This window comes from Macrosteles quadrilineatus, unplaced genomic scaffold (assembly GCF_028750875.1).
Source record: "Macrosteles quadrilineatus isolate MER2022 unplaced genomic scaffold, UCM_ALF_1.0 Scaffold_4__1_contigs__length_99947679, whole genome shotgun sequence".
Lineage (NCBI taxonomy): Eukaryota > Metazoa > Arthropoda > Insecta > Hemiptera > Cicadellidae > Macrosteles > Macrosteles quadrilineatus.
The window spans coordinates 85,074,328-85,092,507 of record NW_026542597.1 but is presented as its reverse complement, the minus strand read 5'-3'; the positions used below and the strand labels follow the sequence as shown (position 1 = coordinate 85,092,507).

Here is an 18,180-nt window from a genome sequence, read left to right as displayed (position 1 = left end):
CTCTTAATTCACCTTAAAGATTTGTTTCTCAAGAAATTTCCTGAAATTGTTTTCTATTCCTTTAACAATTCTTCCATTTGATTTACATCAAGAAAGAAACAGGTGATCATTTTTATATTTTGTTTGAATACTCACACATAGGAATTGAGTACTCTCCAGCGACATTCGTTCTTTCTTGTATCATATTTTTATATTCTGAACAGAGACTAAAGAAATTAATCGAACAAAAAGCATCCATCTGTGCAATAGTTCTTGCATGAAGCGTAACACAAATAATCTTTTTCAAAACTTTCAAATCCTCTTGATGAAAAAATTAGATTCTTTATTCTTTGCCACATCTTTCACTCTTTTTACTCTCTGTAAATAAAAGTTTACAGTCTCTCTGTTTCACTCTTTTTTTCTGCTTACTCAAACTTGTCTTCACCAAGGTTCATCAATGTTGTCTATGCTTTAAGATTCTTCAATTAAAAACAATCCCACTTTCGAATAGTTATAAAAATGTCATGCTCTCAAATCTCTACTCTACGCTACCAAACGTTCGCGAATCTGCAATCGCATTACTCCCTAAACTCACCATGTGGTCTTCCTCGGCACTTGAACTTTCCTCAGGGATAGTTTCAGGGAAAGCTATGTCTTTTGGAGATGATACCCAGATGTTCTGGAACAATGTTTGCATTGCTTTTACACAGCAAGTTTTAAAGAAATAGCCCTAACACATGATATCGCTCAATAAATTATAGACCTAATACATGATAAATTCTCAAAAATGAGTAGTAGTAAAACTACGGAAACAAGTTACAGTAATTACGGAAAAGTAGTGATGATGGCTGCGATTGGGAACTCAGAATTACAATGGAAGGGTATCAACATCACATTTAAACTGGTCTTCCAAACATACAGTTTATAAATCTGGTTTTAAGAATTTCTTTCTACTTGTGAAAGATTTAAAACTAGCACCCTTTATATTATTCGTTGTGACCCTTGCTTGGAATATATTATTGATCAAATAAAAGGATTACATTATCCAACCACAGTTGATGGTATGACAACTAGTTTTGTTCCTTAAAATTCCGTGAGGTCATTGTATGCAACACCATCATCAATACATTGTGGTACAGTAGAAGTCCGATTATCCGAGCTAAACGGGACTGAGACTACCTCGGATAATCAAAAACTCAAAAAACACAGCAGTAAAACTTATAGGTTATAATTAGACAAAAATCGTATTGAAACTGGAGAATATTGTTTATTATTACAGTAATAAGTGATTTATCAATAAATAAAAAGATAATTCTCTACCAACTCGTACCAACAATTGATTTATTACCGGTGGAATTACATTTTCACGGCTATCAATACTGTGGACATGGAACATAATTGAAAAAAAACTGTATATATAGTACAACTGGGCGGCTCGGATAGTCGGACCTCTGATAATCGGAAATCTACTGTATGTCAAAAGATTCTTTAAAATACTGCCAAAATCACAATAATCGAAACTTGTCATGTTGATCAAATACAAAATAACAAATTTGATCAACATGACAGGTTTTAGTTATTGTGGTTTTGGCAGTATTTTAAAGAATCTTTTAACATACCACAATGTATTAATACATTCATGATGTGGTTGCATACAATAACCTGACCAAGTTCTAAGGAACAAAACTAGTTGTCATACCAACAACTGTGGTTGGATTAGGTAATCCTTTTATTTTATCGATAGCTCACTTTATTATTTGAATAGTCCTAGTAATTAAGGATTGCCAATAAGTCGATCTTAATACCAAACAACTTAGACTGTGGCTTTGGAAACAGTGAATTGGGTTTAAAAGCAGTAAAACTTAGAAAAAATTTTGATTCAGAGTTGAGGTTAGGCCTTTTGGCACCTTTCCTAAAAATACTCAAACTCCCCACAGCAGTAAAATTACTGAGGCTTTATTCAGATTTCCTTACAACCAGATTCAAAACATGTTGAACACACATGCATGAACACAAACAAAGCTTTACATTAAAAATACAGTAGGCCTATACAGGATAGTGAAGTTAAAGAGATTTACAGTTTTAGCAGCCTTTTAAAAGTGGTATCATTGTTTAACTGTAACTCCTAGAATTGTGGGATTTGCACTATTTTCATATTGTACGTTAGGAAATGGATTTTTTTAAGTCCTAGGTCCTTTACCACTCCATTTGCAAAAGATAAAATACTATTCTTGTTAGGCTTAAATTAATATTGCTACAGCTGTTTGTGCAATCTTATTTTCCTGCTTTTAAGTAGTTAATCATGTTGGTCTCGGAATAAAGCAGTAGAAATTGTGTGTAGAAGGTTGTAGCTACACATTTATTGCTCCAGACTGATCATCAGGATCGAAACATGTGTTTCATTCTGCATCACCATCCAAAATTTACTTTTGAAAATTACTTTTTTACCTAAAAAATTAAACAATATGCAGCGACTTGAATTTACTAGTGCCGTGATAGGCCTCTCGAATAGAGATTATTATTCATCTGTCATTAATATTGTATGAGTGTATTCAAACCCTCGATGAAGCTATTCCAGTAGATTTTATGTATTTCTTGGACTGATGTGTTTGACAGTGGCATTCTCCCGAAACATGCACCATTTAAATGTTACCATTTGGAACTGCTGACAGATAATGTGCAACCTATAGTCTATATTGCAGTTATGGATCTAATACAACACATTTTCCTGAAGATCCCATACCTGTGACAAATGTACTTAACTTATAGGATAACAGTAAGTTACTCAAAAGCTCCGGCAACGGTGATACCTGTTAGTCGTAATTAAACATGATGTATACCATGTAGATAACAAGCACATATTTTAGTTATACCTCCTCATCCACTTGTCTGTTGACGGTTGACCCGGCTGAGCCGAAGTCAGTGACGGACGTGGATCCTTGTGTAGGACTTTCACAGCTCGCAACCATTTCCACCCCTCCACTTCCTGGAACGTTAACATTCCCAGTAACTTTTGTTGCTACAGTAGACTCCCTCTTATCCGGACTCCTCGGGACCGAGGCCAGTCCGGATAACGGGTTTTCCGGTTAAACCGACGTCCGTAAAAACTCGTTAAAATGGACTGTTTACTGTGATATTTGACTTAAATTTAGGAGAGCATTGTATTTAGACACGTGATCACTGGTCTCAAATCTTTCCCACGAGAACAGTCGTTTCAGTACCGCCCACTTCCTGCCGATCTAGTCCGGTTAAACCAATGTGCTGATAAAAAATGTCCGGTTAAAGAGATGTCATTTCTGCCGCGTGTAGTCCGGTTAAACGGATGTCCGGTTAAAAGGTGTCCGGATAAGAGAGAGTCTTGTCTACTGTAAATACAGATGCGTCCGGAGGCAATTCTTGATTTCCCATCAATACTTTTGGAATTAATAACTCCCAATTCTTAAATGGTAATTACAATCAATTTCACCTATTTGTTAAACAAAAATGGATATGCATGCGATAAATAAAATAGGGGAGTAAAACCATAAAAGGTTTGTCTTCACCAACATGTTAAAGAAAAACATTTTTTAAATGAATATACGTAGTATAAGTAACTAACGTAAACAATATACTATTGTAACATAAATATGTCATACGAAAAAGACATTTGCAACTTCCTTTTTAAGAATGTGTAGCCTAGCCTACTATTAAGTTGTATAGTGATGTTAAGGATTCCAAGAACCAAATTAGTTCAGGAAGTGGTCCTGCTAGGAACTTGGCACCGACAAAAAATTACTAGTTGCTTATTATGTACAATGAGATTTAATACTATACAATTAAGTTTAAATTATATTTAAATCATTTATTCATTCAAAATCGTCACAATTTTCAAACCCCATGCATTGGACCACGAATACTAGAAAAATACCGGTATGGGTCATAAACATGAAGAAATGACGTTTTTGGCAAGAAAATAAACATTATTTAACATTGCTTAAATGGAACTGCCAAAACATATGTTCAATTATATCAGTACTGTATAGGATTCGGGCCAACAATGTCATTTGTTTATGTTTATGATCCATACCGGAATTATTCTAGTATTCGTGCATTGGACTAAATTTTCAAAAAAGATGTCAAATTGACTACTCTTCCAAGTCTACAATTTATATTCAGTGGGCCTGTTACGTTTATTGAACTATTTATACTCACTTCCAAGAAAAACATCTCCAAAATGGGGACGAGGACCTTTTGTCATCTTAGCCCAAAGATCGCGAGGTTTTGGCTTGGCGTGAGCAGTGAAGCAAGGAGAATTCGGATGGCGATGTTCCCACATGGCTTGCCATATCTTAGTTCCATTCTCCAGGCGAAATGTTTGCAAGTCTGACTCTTTGATTTGGTGACAAAGAGGCGCAAACAGGTATACAAATAGCTGAAAATTAAATAGTTTTACTCGTTCAGTTTTGGTACCAGTACCTAAAATTAATATGCATACGCACTGACAAAAAAGTGATGTCTTTTTTGAGTGATGTCTTTAGGCCTAATGCCGATTATGTATGACAGACCTCCAAAAGTTGTATAGGCCTATTTGAATAGTAATATCAACTTAACCGTTGTAATATTCATCCGCGGTAAAAATAATGGAATATTTGAATGAATGAATGAATGAAATAGGGTAAGCGGGGGGAATTGGGAGGTATGTTTTACAAATGTATCTGGTTAGGCCACTTTTCCTATTTTTGTTGTTAAATGCCTACTTAATTAATTTTATAATACAAAATGCTATCTTTTTCATGTTTTATTTTTTCCCGCAATTCCCCAAAAAAATTAAAAAAAATTAAATGTTTTTTACCACCCAATTACCCCCATGGGGGTAATTGGGTGGTAGGTCAATATTCCATAAACACTAAATGCTAATTAAAGTTGGGAAATTGGGTGTTATAAAGGAAACTAAAAGCAACATTTTTAACTAGGTTTAATAAAAAACAAACAAAATTTACCATAAATTTTGTGGTGACAAACATATTTTTCCTAAACTACGCACATAAAAAAAAATCTTTAACCACAATTAAATATTATGGCCTACAGTTTTTAAATTCATAATATAAAGAGTACATTAATAATATTAACAGGAAAATAGGGACAAATGTTTCTCTAATAAGGTTTAAATTATGTAATATGGTCTCAAAACTTTACAAAATGAGGCACGATTTTCCAATCCTTCGCATGATATAAAACAAGGGAGGCTGTATAAACTAATGTACTGTAGGCCTAATGCACTAGTTTACTACATCAGCTCAGTCGCTAATGCAGTCTTTATGCCTATTTAAGTAACTATAATACAATTTTGTGACTTTTTTAGGTCTTCTGGGTTCAGTCCAATGTGACGTGAACTCACGGGTGTTGGGTGGTATAGGGTTAATGGTATTGGTATAGGGGTAATTGGGTGGTAGTGGTTAAATATCAAAACAAAAACTCTAGTGTGAATTATATTCACAAAATATTATTATTATTGCCTTTTTTAATTAAATTAAGCCAAGGAAACAGTATTAGCTCAGTTTTAAAATTTACCACCCGATTTCCCGTAAGGGGGTAATTGGGTGGTAACATTTAAAAAAAAAAATAAATAAATTAGAAGTAGTTTTATTATGAAAATAAGTATTGGGCATGTTCTTTGGTATATTTTTATTCATTTTATGGTGAAAAATAATGTAATTTCACATGTATGAAAATTTTAATGCATTTTATATGAAAGATTGAAAAAGTGTGCATAGGTACCACTTTTAGAATCGCGAAATGACAAGGGTCCCTAAGACTATTTCCCTCCTTTAAATGTTTAAAGGTACAAATCTGAAAAGGTTATGGCTTATTCTTGAAGAGATTGGCTGTCCATACATGTCATTTAAATGTTAAAATATCAATAATTAAAAAATATAAAAATTGTTAAAAATTTTACCACCCAATTACCCCGCCCACCCAATTCCCCCCGCTTACCCTATACATTTATTTCCACATAATGTATACAGAAAGAAACATACTTTTTAATACAAAATATAATCACAATTACAAAATGTAAACTAAGGCTAAGAATAAAAAAGAACATTCTGTATTTAATTGAACAAGTTCAATTTCAAAAGATTTTTTTCATTGGCTGAAATAGTTATTGGTACACCATCCTACAAAATGCTCTACCAATATAATGGGACCAATTGTGACTTTGTGACTAATACAATGTACATTGTGTGTACGCGGAAATGTACAAAATTATGCATTAAGGCATGATAAGTTAGTGTAACACTATTTAACTTACTGTGATCGCTGGTATTGAGAAGAGATAATAAAAAGGCGATGTGTGATAGATTCCTTTCTCATAATCCGCGTCAGCACACTCCTCAGCCGCGTCAAGTATGATCCAATGCAGGATATAGAGGAGTTTAGTCTCGGCAGCCCCAAGGTTTTGAAGGTTTGTGTCTTTCCTGGAAATATATCGAGAAAGTTGGATAGAAGTTAAAATAATAAAGATTGCAATTAAGTTATGCAAATTGTGAGATTTTCAGTATGTAACTTAAGTTAGTAATGTTGACAATACAGTCACAGAGTAAAGAGAAACTAACTTAAGTTATGTACAAGATAACTTAATTATTGATATAGCACATTCACAATAGCTTAAAAGCCGGGTTTAGCAAGTAGTTAGATAGGCTTGGAGTTTTTCAGAGAATTATTCTTTCAGTAAATTATTTGTTACTAAAGCTTAGACACCTGTCAATTATTCGGTAATTTACCTTTTTTCAGTAGCCTTAGGTGTCAAAAAGTGTCAAAGTCAAAAAGTTCTGCAGTGGTAGGCTAAGTGTTTCATGCCAGTTACTACGTAATTTCATGTCAATTGAGTTAGAGCGTTAGAGGTTTGAGTAAGTTTAAAATTAAAACATTTAGGCTACATGATAAGTTCATAGCATAATAAGTAACAGACAGGCTTACTATAGCCTAGGGCCTATAGGGACTAGTAATTAATAAAGGACTAGGGTCGATGTTTAGACTTCTCCCTAGCTGTAGTAAATTAGGCCTATCAATCATCTCCTCAAGTGTAATAGGTAGTTTAAACTTATAATTCTGTACCTGTTTCAATTAAGTTAACTTAAGACTTTGAATTTCCCATCATAGGTATTTTGGTGTCTCTATCTCGCTTCAACATCTTAATACATTTTGAATAACCTAGGCTACTTTTTATCAAAATTAAAATATTTTAAGTTATTGTGTTATTTTGATTTAACCTTCAACGTTCACATAAGTTATTTATGTTGTTGTTATTATTCTTAATTTTAAACTCAAAGTCAAACCGAAACCACTAACGCTCTTCTTCTCTCAACAATAACAAACAAAAACACAAACCGAAACCAACAAACGAACAAACTAAAGCTGTTGCTTTGTTGCACTTTGTTGCATGGTGTTTTTTTTATGTGGGATAAGGATGCGGGGGTAAACTTAATACCATCACCATAGACAGAATAATAATACCAAAGATTATTAGATTAAGCATACTCATACTCCCTTGCTTAATCTTTGGTAATACACCTCAACAACAGTACTACAAACTACAACTATTTATGCATAGCAGATTTACCTTCGTCACTTTTGGAATAATCCCCAACTGTTGTCAAAATGTGTAATGATGTGTTAAATGTGTTAAAAATTTACATTTTTTGTAAATTGTCTCCGTTACCAATAACCGTAAAAAACATTTTGATGTACCTACTAAATTATTTGTTTTTTAAGCTATTTAAAAGGGTCTAGAGAGAAATTGGGAAACTTTGAAACTTTGTGTTTTGAGGGTCAAAATGAGAAAACCCAATTTTAAATTTACACCGTAAAATCCCCCGTAAAACCCCGTTCCCATGGTTATGGTACGATCATGCTGGTTCGTGAACTCATAGACTAACCGGAGTATGTTTTATCTATGGTGAACTCATCCAACTTTATCCTGCCTTACACCTTTAGACCAAATTTCATCAAAATCGGGCAAAAGTTACTCAAGTTATCGCGTTTACGGACACACACGTGTATAAATATATATACTTTATATATATATACTTTATATATATACTTTATATATATATATACTTTATATATATACTTTATATATGTAAATTTGAAAGAATGGTGTTTTTGGCCTCTGGGGACATCAAAATGAAAAAGTAAATCGGTCCCGGGCCTAGGTTTTACCATGCCACCTACGGTAATAGCTATACTTCCCTATAGGGAAATTCGCTAATAAATTGCCTGTATTTAATCAATTTTGAATGGGAAAATGGGGGCCAACCGTTAATCTATAAAATCGTGGACAGGGTTTCGTGGCTTTATATTCTCGTAAAACAAGAGGCCTTATTTAGCGAATTTCCCACATAGGGAATAAGCTATTGCCTCAATACTCATGGTAAGACCCGGGATCGATTTACTTTTTGGTTTTGAGGTCCCCAGAAGCCAAAAACACCATACGTTCAAATTCATATATATATATATATCGCAACAACTACAGTTTGTGTATTCATTGGTTACATCTAGCGGTGACTAGATGAATTGATTCAATGATTTTTGATTGTTACATAATGGCATAGACTAACCAACACAAGTATGTTTTATCTATGATAATGGTTACATGGTTACATATTTATTCTATGCTCTGTGGTTACATCTATAGTTCGGCCGCTTAGAAAGGGATAGCGCTAGGTTCACAACGATATGGTAGCGGTAGCACTGGTTATAAGTATCGATCGTCGTAGTAAGAAAAGAACTACTATCGAATATCGTAAATCGATTGGCTTCCATAGCGCCAACCAACCAACCTAAACGAGAAACAAACAAGTTTAGCTGCTGTAACTCATGTTTTCCAATTTTAAATTTATTTATATAATTGTCATCATATTTACTTATTGTTTAGTGTAAAACAGATTGTAAATAAAACTTTGTTAAAAAAAGCCAAACCAACCAACACCGACAGACAGAAGAGAGAAGACAGAGATCACAAAAAATACTAGCACTAGCCTAAAAGAGGAGGGGAATATTTTATTTAATTAGGTAATTTAATTTATTCCAACTTTGTTCCTTTTGATCAGTTTCATGGTGCATTATTATGGAGGAAATATGCAAAAATGCAAAGGGCATCTAAACGCTTTTAAAAGTATAAGGGGGGGGCGGCGGTAATTTATCTGGCGTTAATTGCGTAAGTTACTGGAATATTAATTTTAAAATTCCTCCGTAATTTAATTTCTTATATATTTATCATGCTGGTTATCAGCCTTACTGTAATTGGAAAATAAACATTTTCAGTGGCAAATTTCATGCCATGTTCATATATTGTTTTACTTATTTATTTGCATTCACTCTCACTGCAATATTGAGAATTAAATTATGGCCTTCCGTCGTCAAGGCCACTTATAAACGTTTGACGATGACGACAGACATAGGAGTTAGGAGCAGCTGCAGCAGAAGGCACCAAGGCAAGGCAATAGTTGAATAGTTTTAGTTACTTCCACCATGAGACAGCCGGTGAGCCAGAGCCAATACTAAAAAGTCGATGTCTGTCATCCGGTAGAAAACAAGCTCGATATTTAACCGAATGCCTACCATATCGTTGTGAACCCAGCGCTATCCCTTAGAAAGCGACCTCCTCCAGCATTGGTTTAGCATTAGCGCGCAGGTCGTTTTCTAAGCGGCCGAACTATAGCAGTAAAAGTACCGACCGAGGTGCGCAACAGTTCGCCCACTCACCGCCAGGTGTCACCACCCAAAACCAAAGCAGTTCGTCCAGTCACCGCTAGATGTCACTAACACTTATAAATCTAAATCCGTCAGGTTTATTTAAATTATTTATATTACTAAGGTACAAAAACAAATTAACCATAATCTAAAAGAAAGAATACCATTTATTAATTTAAAATATAGCACAATATTTCAATTTTAAGCCGTGGTACTTCACTATGTATCCTATTTATCCGTTGACACTCGCAGTGATTTTTGAGTAGCTAGTATATGACTTGCCTATCTATCGCAATTATTGCTTCCCAGGTAAGGGACGCGAATTACGCTCTCCAAAATTATTGTTTGAAAAGCCGAGAGTCGAGTCTCTTGAGACCGATGATTGGCTTCTAATTAACTGATCCTAAATCTAACTCCAAACTCCTTCGAGTTCGTACTTCGTTCCGTCCTCGTCCATTTATCGATTGAACCCGATCGTATCGTAGGTTAACCTCCTTGAATTAAAATCTGATGGCTTCGGTCTGTGTATAAGTATGTGCTAATCAATCAAGTTAAAACTATCATTTGAACTCGAACTATACACCCTCGGTACACAATAATATTCCTTAATTCTTCACCAATTTTAATAAATGATGTATCATTCTAAAGGTTTTTTTAAACCCCCTATGCTGGGAAAGAATAAAACCACCTATTTTCAACTTTTTTCTGTACAAACTAGAATTATTAAGCAAGTAATTTAAACTTGAAATGTTTGTTTACGTTATTCGCTCAGCTGAAACATGTGAATAATTTAATTAATCGAAACAAACTAATATTTTTTTATCTGAGTGCCAATTAGTCTCAAACAAAGAATTAAACTCAATCTGTGCCATAGACTTACCAAACCAACAAGTAGTAGATGGTAGTAGGCTTTACCCATTGTAAATTTTGAAGCTCGTTTTTTGTGTTCATGTCCGGTGACACTGATCGCTAGTGTCGACGAAATTTTGTTTCTATTATTTTAGAGTTAATTTCACGATTTATGCTTTACTGTTTGGTTTTATAACTAGAGGATGAGTTATTGTTTATGATTATATCGTTTTATTTGGTTAAACGGGGTTTTAAATGCCTGAAAAAACAAGAAACAAATTGTAAACAAAAACACGACCTCTTTAGTGCACCAGACAGAACTAACGAAAAAATTCATTCAGCTGTTAAATAAGGATAAATCTACTAATGTTTGTTTTATCTATGTCTGTGCTTTCTACGATAAATAACCCCGGAGATAAAACGGATTATTTTAATTATTTATAGGATGTCATCGATGTTTTCGCGACTATTTTATCGGTACATCGATGGTTGACCTATCGATGCTAATCCCTAAATGATACCCGCTATTGGTATACCCCTAAATTACAGTATCTACCTGTTATGCAAGAGTGACGCTGCGCAGTGCATCACATGGGGAAAAGCCGCCTGTACCAGCCGCCATCTTGGAACCGACTTGATGGCATCTGCGAGATTCGGTGGTAATCCGAACTGGATGTTCTGAACAAGAACTTTTTCGAAGGACTAGAACCAGTTACAAAACATTATTTAGCAAAATATTGTGTTTATATGTTTAAATATACTGTTGTCCCCCTAATAACCTTTTTGGTTCAATAAAATCACTGACCAAAGCCAGTAAGTTTAACCAGTCTGTTATATACATATATATTTTCGTAAACAACCATTGACTCCTACAGTTTTCATTCGTTAAAAAGTGTGTTCCACGAGAAAAAAAATATTAAAATTATAAAATAGTTGTTGCTAGCCACCCTTCTTCCAGAGGCTCAATTAAGCAACAGTTAATTTCATTTAACTTGGTCAACATGGAGCTCGAATGCCTATAGCCGGATCCTTATTTGAGATCAAATACTTAGATCCTACAATCTTCGAATTTCTTTCAAACAATCCAAATGTTTGTGGCTGAAGACTTGATGCATTGTTTTGTTCTGTAGCTCAATCGTAGTAGTAGCCTGTAGAATATATTTCTTTTAAATTAGTGTATTTTTCCTGGTCACCCTCATAGACGGTCTTGGGTTAACTTCTCAATACAATTGATAAGTCACCAAGGTTCAATAAAATAAATAGCTTTTACGTGTAGCTGCATCTTTTTATCAAAACATTTTTTTTAATGTCATGGAGTACAAAAATTTAAAAGATAATATCCGTGAGTAATCACACACGCCTCGGTTTTGCACATTAGAGGTAAAATAATTTTGCACATTAGATTGTAAATAAGCGTTTAAGGTACAGAAAACTTTCATTTTAGAAAGGGACCATACACATTATTGGATATGTTGTATTTCACCATATTTAACACTACCTATACGTTTAAAATGTGTACAATGGATGTCAAAGATGTGTTAAACTTACGGTTAAAATTATTAAAAAAGTTCAGTTTTTTGTTAAACTTACCTTGCACGCTTCTTTCAGCTCCTGTTAATGAACAAAATGCATTTAATCATTCTTTCGAGTTACAACAAAAAAGCGAATAATCACTAAACTAAGATTTTCATAATGCACGAAGAAATGGAAGATTTCAAAGCTGGTTATAAAAGAATCATGACTTATTTTCAAAACCAAGTAGGCTACTGTGTGATAAGCAACATGGATAAATGATGTGGTAAACGCAATCATAGTTAAAATATTGTTTACCTAACCCGCCATGTTAAACTTCCCTATCACAAGCGTGATGTATACAACTTCCTTACTTCTCAAGTGATGTAAAGTATCAAAAACTCACTCGGTGATGTAAAGAAACCCATTTAAATAACATTGAGTGCTTAACTTAAAAAATATACCTCTATGGAGCCAACGACGATCAACGCTAGAAATCAGCTGTGCGCTTGAATTTTATTGTTATGTTTTGAAGAATTTTCCTAACCTAGCTTTTGTTTGTAAATGAACGTTACTGTTAGAAGATGAGTGAAATGGATAATGAAAAATATTGTTCGTAACCTCCTGTATATTGTCGGGTCAGGTAAAATCCTGTACGTTACACGTTACGCAAGAGCGTGTTTACATCACTTAGGTAAATTATGCAACTCGCTTCCACTCGTTGCACAACATTCACCTGCGTGATGTAAAAACGCTCTTACTACACTTCTAAGGTAAATAGCTATTACCTACGACCGTTTTTTAAAGTAGCCGTTTCAGTTCAGTTCTTAAAATTGAAAAGTTTCTCATAACATCATTGTTTACTTTCATAACAGCTAACAGCATAGTTTTACTGTTCGTAACAACACATGTGTAACGGGCCAAGCAGGTTAAACGTTAAAGGATTGAGAGAGAAGAAGTAAAATTGTAATGATTCGAACTTCAACTAATCAGCTGTTCAGGCAAATTTAATTGTTGAGTGGTGCATTCGGTGTTTGGTACAATGTTTCGTTGCATTTTTGTCAGTGGCAATAAGAGGTTATAAGCGAAAACGTAACGTCTCTTAAAAGCTATGAGTAGTGATTTTTAGTAATTAAAACGCTGTCGTAGGTAAAATAGTGTACGCAACTCGCGTATTACACAATTGTCAAGATACTAAGATCTTGGTAAAAATGGTCAAACCCTTCGATAGAGAAGCATAATAGTTTTATTGAACTTAATATTGTGAAACATAACCATATTTTGTCAATAGTGTTGCACTTGTCCACTCAAATACTACAATACAAGATGGAAATCTCATATTTGGGTTAAAATATGCATCTGACGGGTGGCGTCCCCATCTTAATTTGATATTGTTAGCGATAATAATGAAAATTGAAGCACAAAGATGCTACTCATGGTTTCTCAATTCTTTTCCATGTGTTTAATTTTCATTTCATAAAACCAACAAATCTTTTGTGTTACATATTGATGTTCTTCATAACCAAGCATGAAAGAAACAAGAATGGGAAAACAACTTACGTGATGTCCAGGAGCATGTTGGCAAAACTGCAACAAGTACGGACTTTTATTAAAGCAGCAAAACATAACATATTCTTGTTTAATTTCACTGCATTTCACACGGAGGAGTACCGGCACTCAGTTTTTTTGTATTCGCCCCTTATAACTAGCTGGATATAGCTTTAATTAAATTTCATTACTCATACACATTTCATTCATCGTACAGTACATTTAAAACAAAATTTGAGCAGCAATGCATGGTCATCTTTTTAAGTATGCCAGTTATTGAAACCGGAACCTACTTTTTTAATGCATAAGTTACCTTGACTCACAGAAACTGTAAGAAATCTTAAATCTGAATGCATAACAAAATCTAAACCCTAAATCTTTTTTTAGATTGATTGATTAAATCTAACTTGACGATCGTGCCATTCATCCTAAACGCATATCCATTCATACTTGGCTTAAAATACCTACATTCCTATGGTCACCATTATGTAAAGGGTTTAGTATCAATTTAAAACACGACAGACAATACTGAGAATCTATTTTAGAAAAATCTTATTTGATGAACATGTGGACACTGCACTAGTCAGTTATGTCTCCGTCTTCATTTGTTGGTTCATCCTTCTTGCGATTTTTCCTAAAAGAAGTTCTAAAGTTGATGAACCCGATAGTGAGCAGAAGCAGGATGATGATGATAGTTAGGTTTCCAAGATTGACAAAGCTCCATATAACACTAGATTGCTTGCTGGAATCATGACAATCCTTCCTTATCAGGAAGAAAAAAGGCTGAGTCATTATTGTGCGTTCGATTACAGGGGATTTAAAATGAGTAACTGAAAATTTAAAAGAATTGTCGATAAAATATTACAGGTTAAACACCGTTTACATGTTGTTTCATATAAATCTTACACAGCTGTCTTCTAAATATATTAGTTCATACATTATGAGATTAAACAAATTTCCTTGCTCTATCATCCGCACTAATATAAACCAATGATTATTTATTAAACGCAAAACATGTAATTTGAGTTGTGGCCTAATAAATGGTCATACTGTAAGTAAGTTCAAGTTCAGTTCAGATTCTTTTAACTTTGTACCTAATGGTGATTTTGTGGTGCACCTGGTACAAACGGCGTCCCCTGTAATTCATCCCGAATTGTGGAATTTATAGGCATGCACTGTGGATACGATAATCCCTGGTGTGGATTAACGTCTGCACTAGTGAGTACTACGACTATCCGCAGTACTATTCTGATAATTAGATCAATTCGTTAATTGCAAGGCAAAAATGTGGTTCGGATTCCACTATAAACTGTAGGTCCCTTAGTTGCCACCATTAGTTTTATTGTATGGGTTTGATCATACATTAAGCATCCTCCCTTAGGGCACGATTTACTGCCTTAGAGTATGCTCCTAAGGGAGTATGCTTAATGTATGGTTTAATTAACAGCTGTGTCTAAGGCCTTAGTCACTAACAAGACAAAGACTGCAAGATCACGCCACTCATCCTACACTCATCTCCATTCATACTTGGTTTAAAAACCTTCACCTACCACTACAGTCACCACTTAATACCACTGAATAAAGTATTACAGTAAAGTATTAAATAATTTATTAACACTGTCTATTTACCTGACAAGAAGCTTCGTGAAGTTTTCCCAATTTAGGACGGATGAAAGGACTGTAAAAGATCAGCACATTTAACATTTTCAATGTACATATTATGAAAAACATTTTTAACCACCCAATAAATAAAATTACACCCATTCTTAACATTCAGTTTCGGGCAAAAGAAAATAAACTGTAAACTCTCAACTCTCAACAGTCACCACTTAGAATTCCTTACACTTTTGCTAGGATTTAGCCCGGTATTTTTTCACATTATTTCAGACCAGCTCTAGAGACAGATAAGGTACATACCTTTTATCTACCTTTATCAAAGGTATGTACTTTATATCTGTCTAATTAAACAGTTCAAAGGGCTACATCATGATTATAATACCAGAGGTTGTGGAATTGTGACTTGGATCAAATCCATTGTTTATTGCCGGATTTGAACCCAGGACCTCAGGGACCACAGTCCTGCGCTCTACCGCCATTCTACCACTAGACCAATTCTCTTCCCACGGTGCCAATGTTATTACTATAGTGCTATAGTTTGGGTTTAATTTTGAAATTTTAGATATTTTAAATATTAGATATTTGATTGTTACCTTATCTGGTGCCAAAGGAAGACTTGTATGGGAACAGGTAGAGATTGGTCGTTATATGCGTCTGTCAGCGAGTCTAGGGCCTCCATCTCAGCCGGGCCTGTAGGTTGGGTGTGTTTCTAGAAAAAAACGAGTCCCAAAAGTCATCAGAGCTATCGACAATAAAATAAATTTGTATTTTTGTAGCAAATTTACATACAGTATTTACGCATATATAACTTTCTTTTATTTTGCGTGATTACTTATTCAAACAAACTAATTTAAAATAATTATTTAAATTTTCAGATTTTTATGATTTTTGTTTCATTTACGTTTTCATTTCATTTCATTTTTAGCATTTTTACAAAATTTTTATTATGATTAAGTACTATAATTATTATTACATGATCCTCCAATATTGTTTTTCGTGTCTTAGCAGTGACAACAGAAATATCAAAATCTGGTAAACATTGCTGAATAGCTTCCTCACAAATAGATTTCGTGTTGTAATGAAAGGGATATTTTTCATTTTATATATTTTAAAATATATACTTTAAATATCTAATATTGGAAATAAATATGTTGTATCCTCTCAAATTATTTTACTACCTGCACGGGTCCAATTTGGAAAATGTTTTTAAACAGAAAGAGAGCATCACACCTATATTTTTACATTTAGTTTACTTCGTGTAATAATAATAAAGCAATCACGTTATCAGTGAAATCTATTATCATTAGACTTACAGGGGATGAGGACGGAGATCTGTGCCGTCCGCTCCGTCTTGTAGACGCCGCCATCATTGATCCGGTCGGATGCTGGGCCGACGATTGTCGAATGCAGCCGACAGCTCATCTCGGCGACCCGAACATTACCGATGTTACGCGATCCATTTCCATAAGTGCTGTGTTGCATTTCTCACCTGAAATCGACCTGACAAGACCCCCCACCCACCAGCATCCTTCTAGTGCTGACACCCTGATACCGATCAAATCAATAGGGTTATTTGTTATTTCCATAACAAATTTCCATACTAAAGTGATATTTAGATACTGTAACAAGAAATGTGTCCCAGCATAGGGCAATCACGTCTGCAAACCGTTACTTTATTAACTTACTTACAAAAGTAGTATTGGAACTAAAATTTGCGTTGTGTAAACAGATTTATAATTCCTGTAATATATTAAATTTATTAGTTATAAACAACTACAATTTTTTTGTTGAGGTCATATATTGATATGCTTTTGAGGAAATTTGTAATTATAAAATTATCGGAAAGTAAATAAAAGAAACGTCTTATAACACTTAAAACATATATTTACGCTTATAATGTTACTCACAAGACGGTAAATATACAAAAACGATGGTAAGTGGTGATCGATTTCGATTGGACACTCCAATCATCATCAGACCCAATAGGCGAATGACCCAATGACCTATTGGGTCTGATGATGATTGGAGTGTCCAATCGAAATCGATCACCACTTACCATCGTTTTTGTATATTTACCGTCTTGTGAGTAACATTATAAGCGTAAATATATGTTTTAAGTGTTATAAGACGTTTCTTTTATTTACTTTCCGTAAATTTAATAACACGTACAATGCTGATCAAGAAGTTATTTATAAAATTATACAATGTATTGTAACTGGTAACGCTAACGCGACTTTGAGGTCTTTTAAGTGTCAATAGCCAGATTTGAAAATTATTATTTAACTCCCACATGTGATGTTTTGGGAGTGTGAAATCATGATTTTCAATGTGGGATTTGTCTTGAAATGGGCTCTCGTAGACGTTACTCCTACCACATGGCTAAGAGCATAAACAAAAAGATTTTTGTCTATGCTAAGAGCCGTAAAACAACAAAATGAATGGTTGGTTGCTTTTGGAATTTTAAGGTATAAGTCGCCCCTTTCTGTATGTTATCATATAAGTGGCCAAGGTCGTAGTGTTTTATCATTTAACTTGATATAAAATTAATTAATGAAATAATATGTATATTTGTACATACAGAATGGACAAAAGGAAAAGACATACATTAAAAACCAATCGATTTTGCAATTCATTTGTACTGCTAGTAATACTTTTCTTATATAAGCAGTGGCAGTATCAATATCTATGTTGTAGAAAGAGATCGATGATGGCAATATTGGCTAATTGGCACGGCACGGCTGTTTTCAGACAAAAAGGTATTGTGATAATGTGACTGTGCTGTACTGCTGTAAGAGCTTCAGATTATTACAAAAATATAATTTAAAAACTAGCATTTTCAAGAAAGCGCGGGAAATATGTATAGAACAGTCGTGATATAAGGTGAAATAATGTGGTTTCATGGTAAGTTAAGCAAGCCAGCTTTTTTAAGCAAACTAGAATAGA

At 34.1% G+C, this 18,180-nt stretch overlaps 1 protein-coding gene across 1 annotated transcript in view; it reads right to left on the bottom strand.

Annotated features, from left to right (window-relative positions):
- Positions 1-16,609, bottom strand: part of LOC128991485 (protein unc-80 homolog) — a 113,086-nt gene extending 96,477 nt beyond the window's left edge. Inside the window, exons 1-10 of the mRNA XM_054414405.1 lie at positions 16,551-16,609; positions 15,831-15,946; positions 15,250-15,298; positions 13,633-13,659; positions 12,151-12,171; positions 11,117-11,262; positions 6,269-6,434; positions 4,171-4,390; positions 2,853-2,965; positions 575-658 (exon numbers count right to left, since the gene is read on the bottom strand). Coding sequence (XP_054270380.1) covers positions 575-658; positions 2,853-2,965; positions 4,171-4,390; positions 6,269-6,434; positions 11,117-11,262; positions 12,151-12,171; positions 13,633-13,659; positions 15,250-15,298; positions 15,831-15,946; positions 16,551-16,607 — 999 coding nt within the window. The 5' untranslated portion in view covers positions 16,608-16,609. The remainder of the gene's footprint in view (positions 1-574; positions 659-2,852; positions 2,966-4,170; positions 4,391-6,268; positions 6,435-11,116; positions 11,263-12,150; positions 12,172-13,632; positions 13,660-15,249; positions 15,299-15,830; positions 15,947-16,550) is intronic.
- Between the last annotated feature and the right edge of the window lie 1,571 nt (positions 16,610-18,180).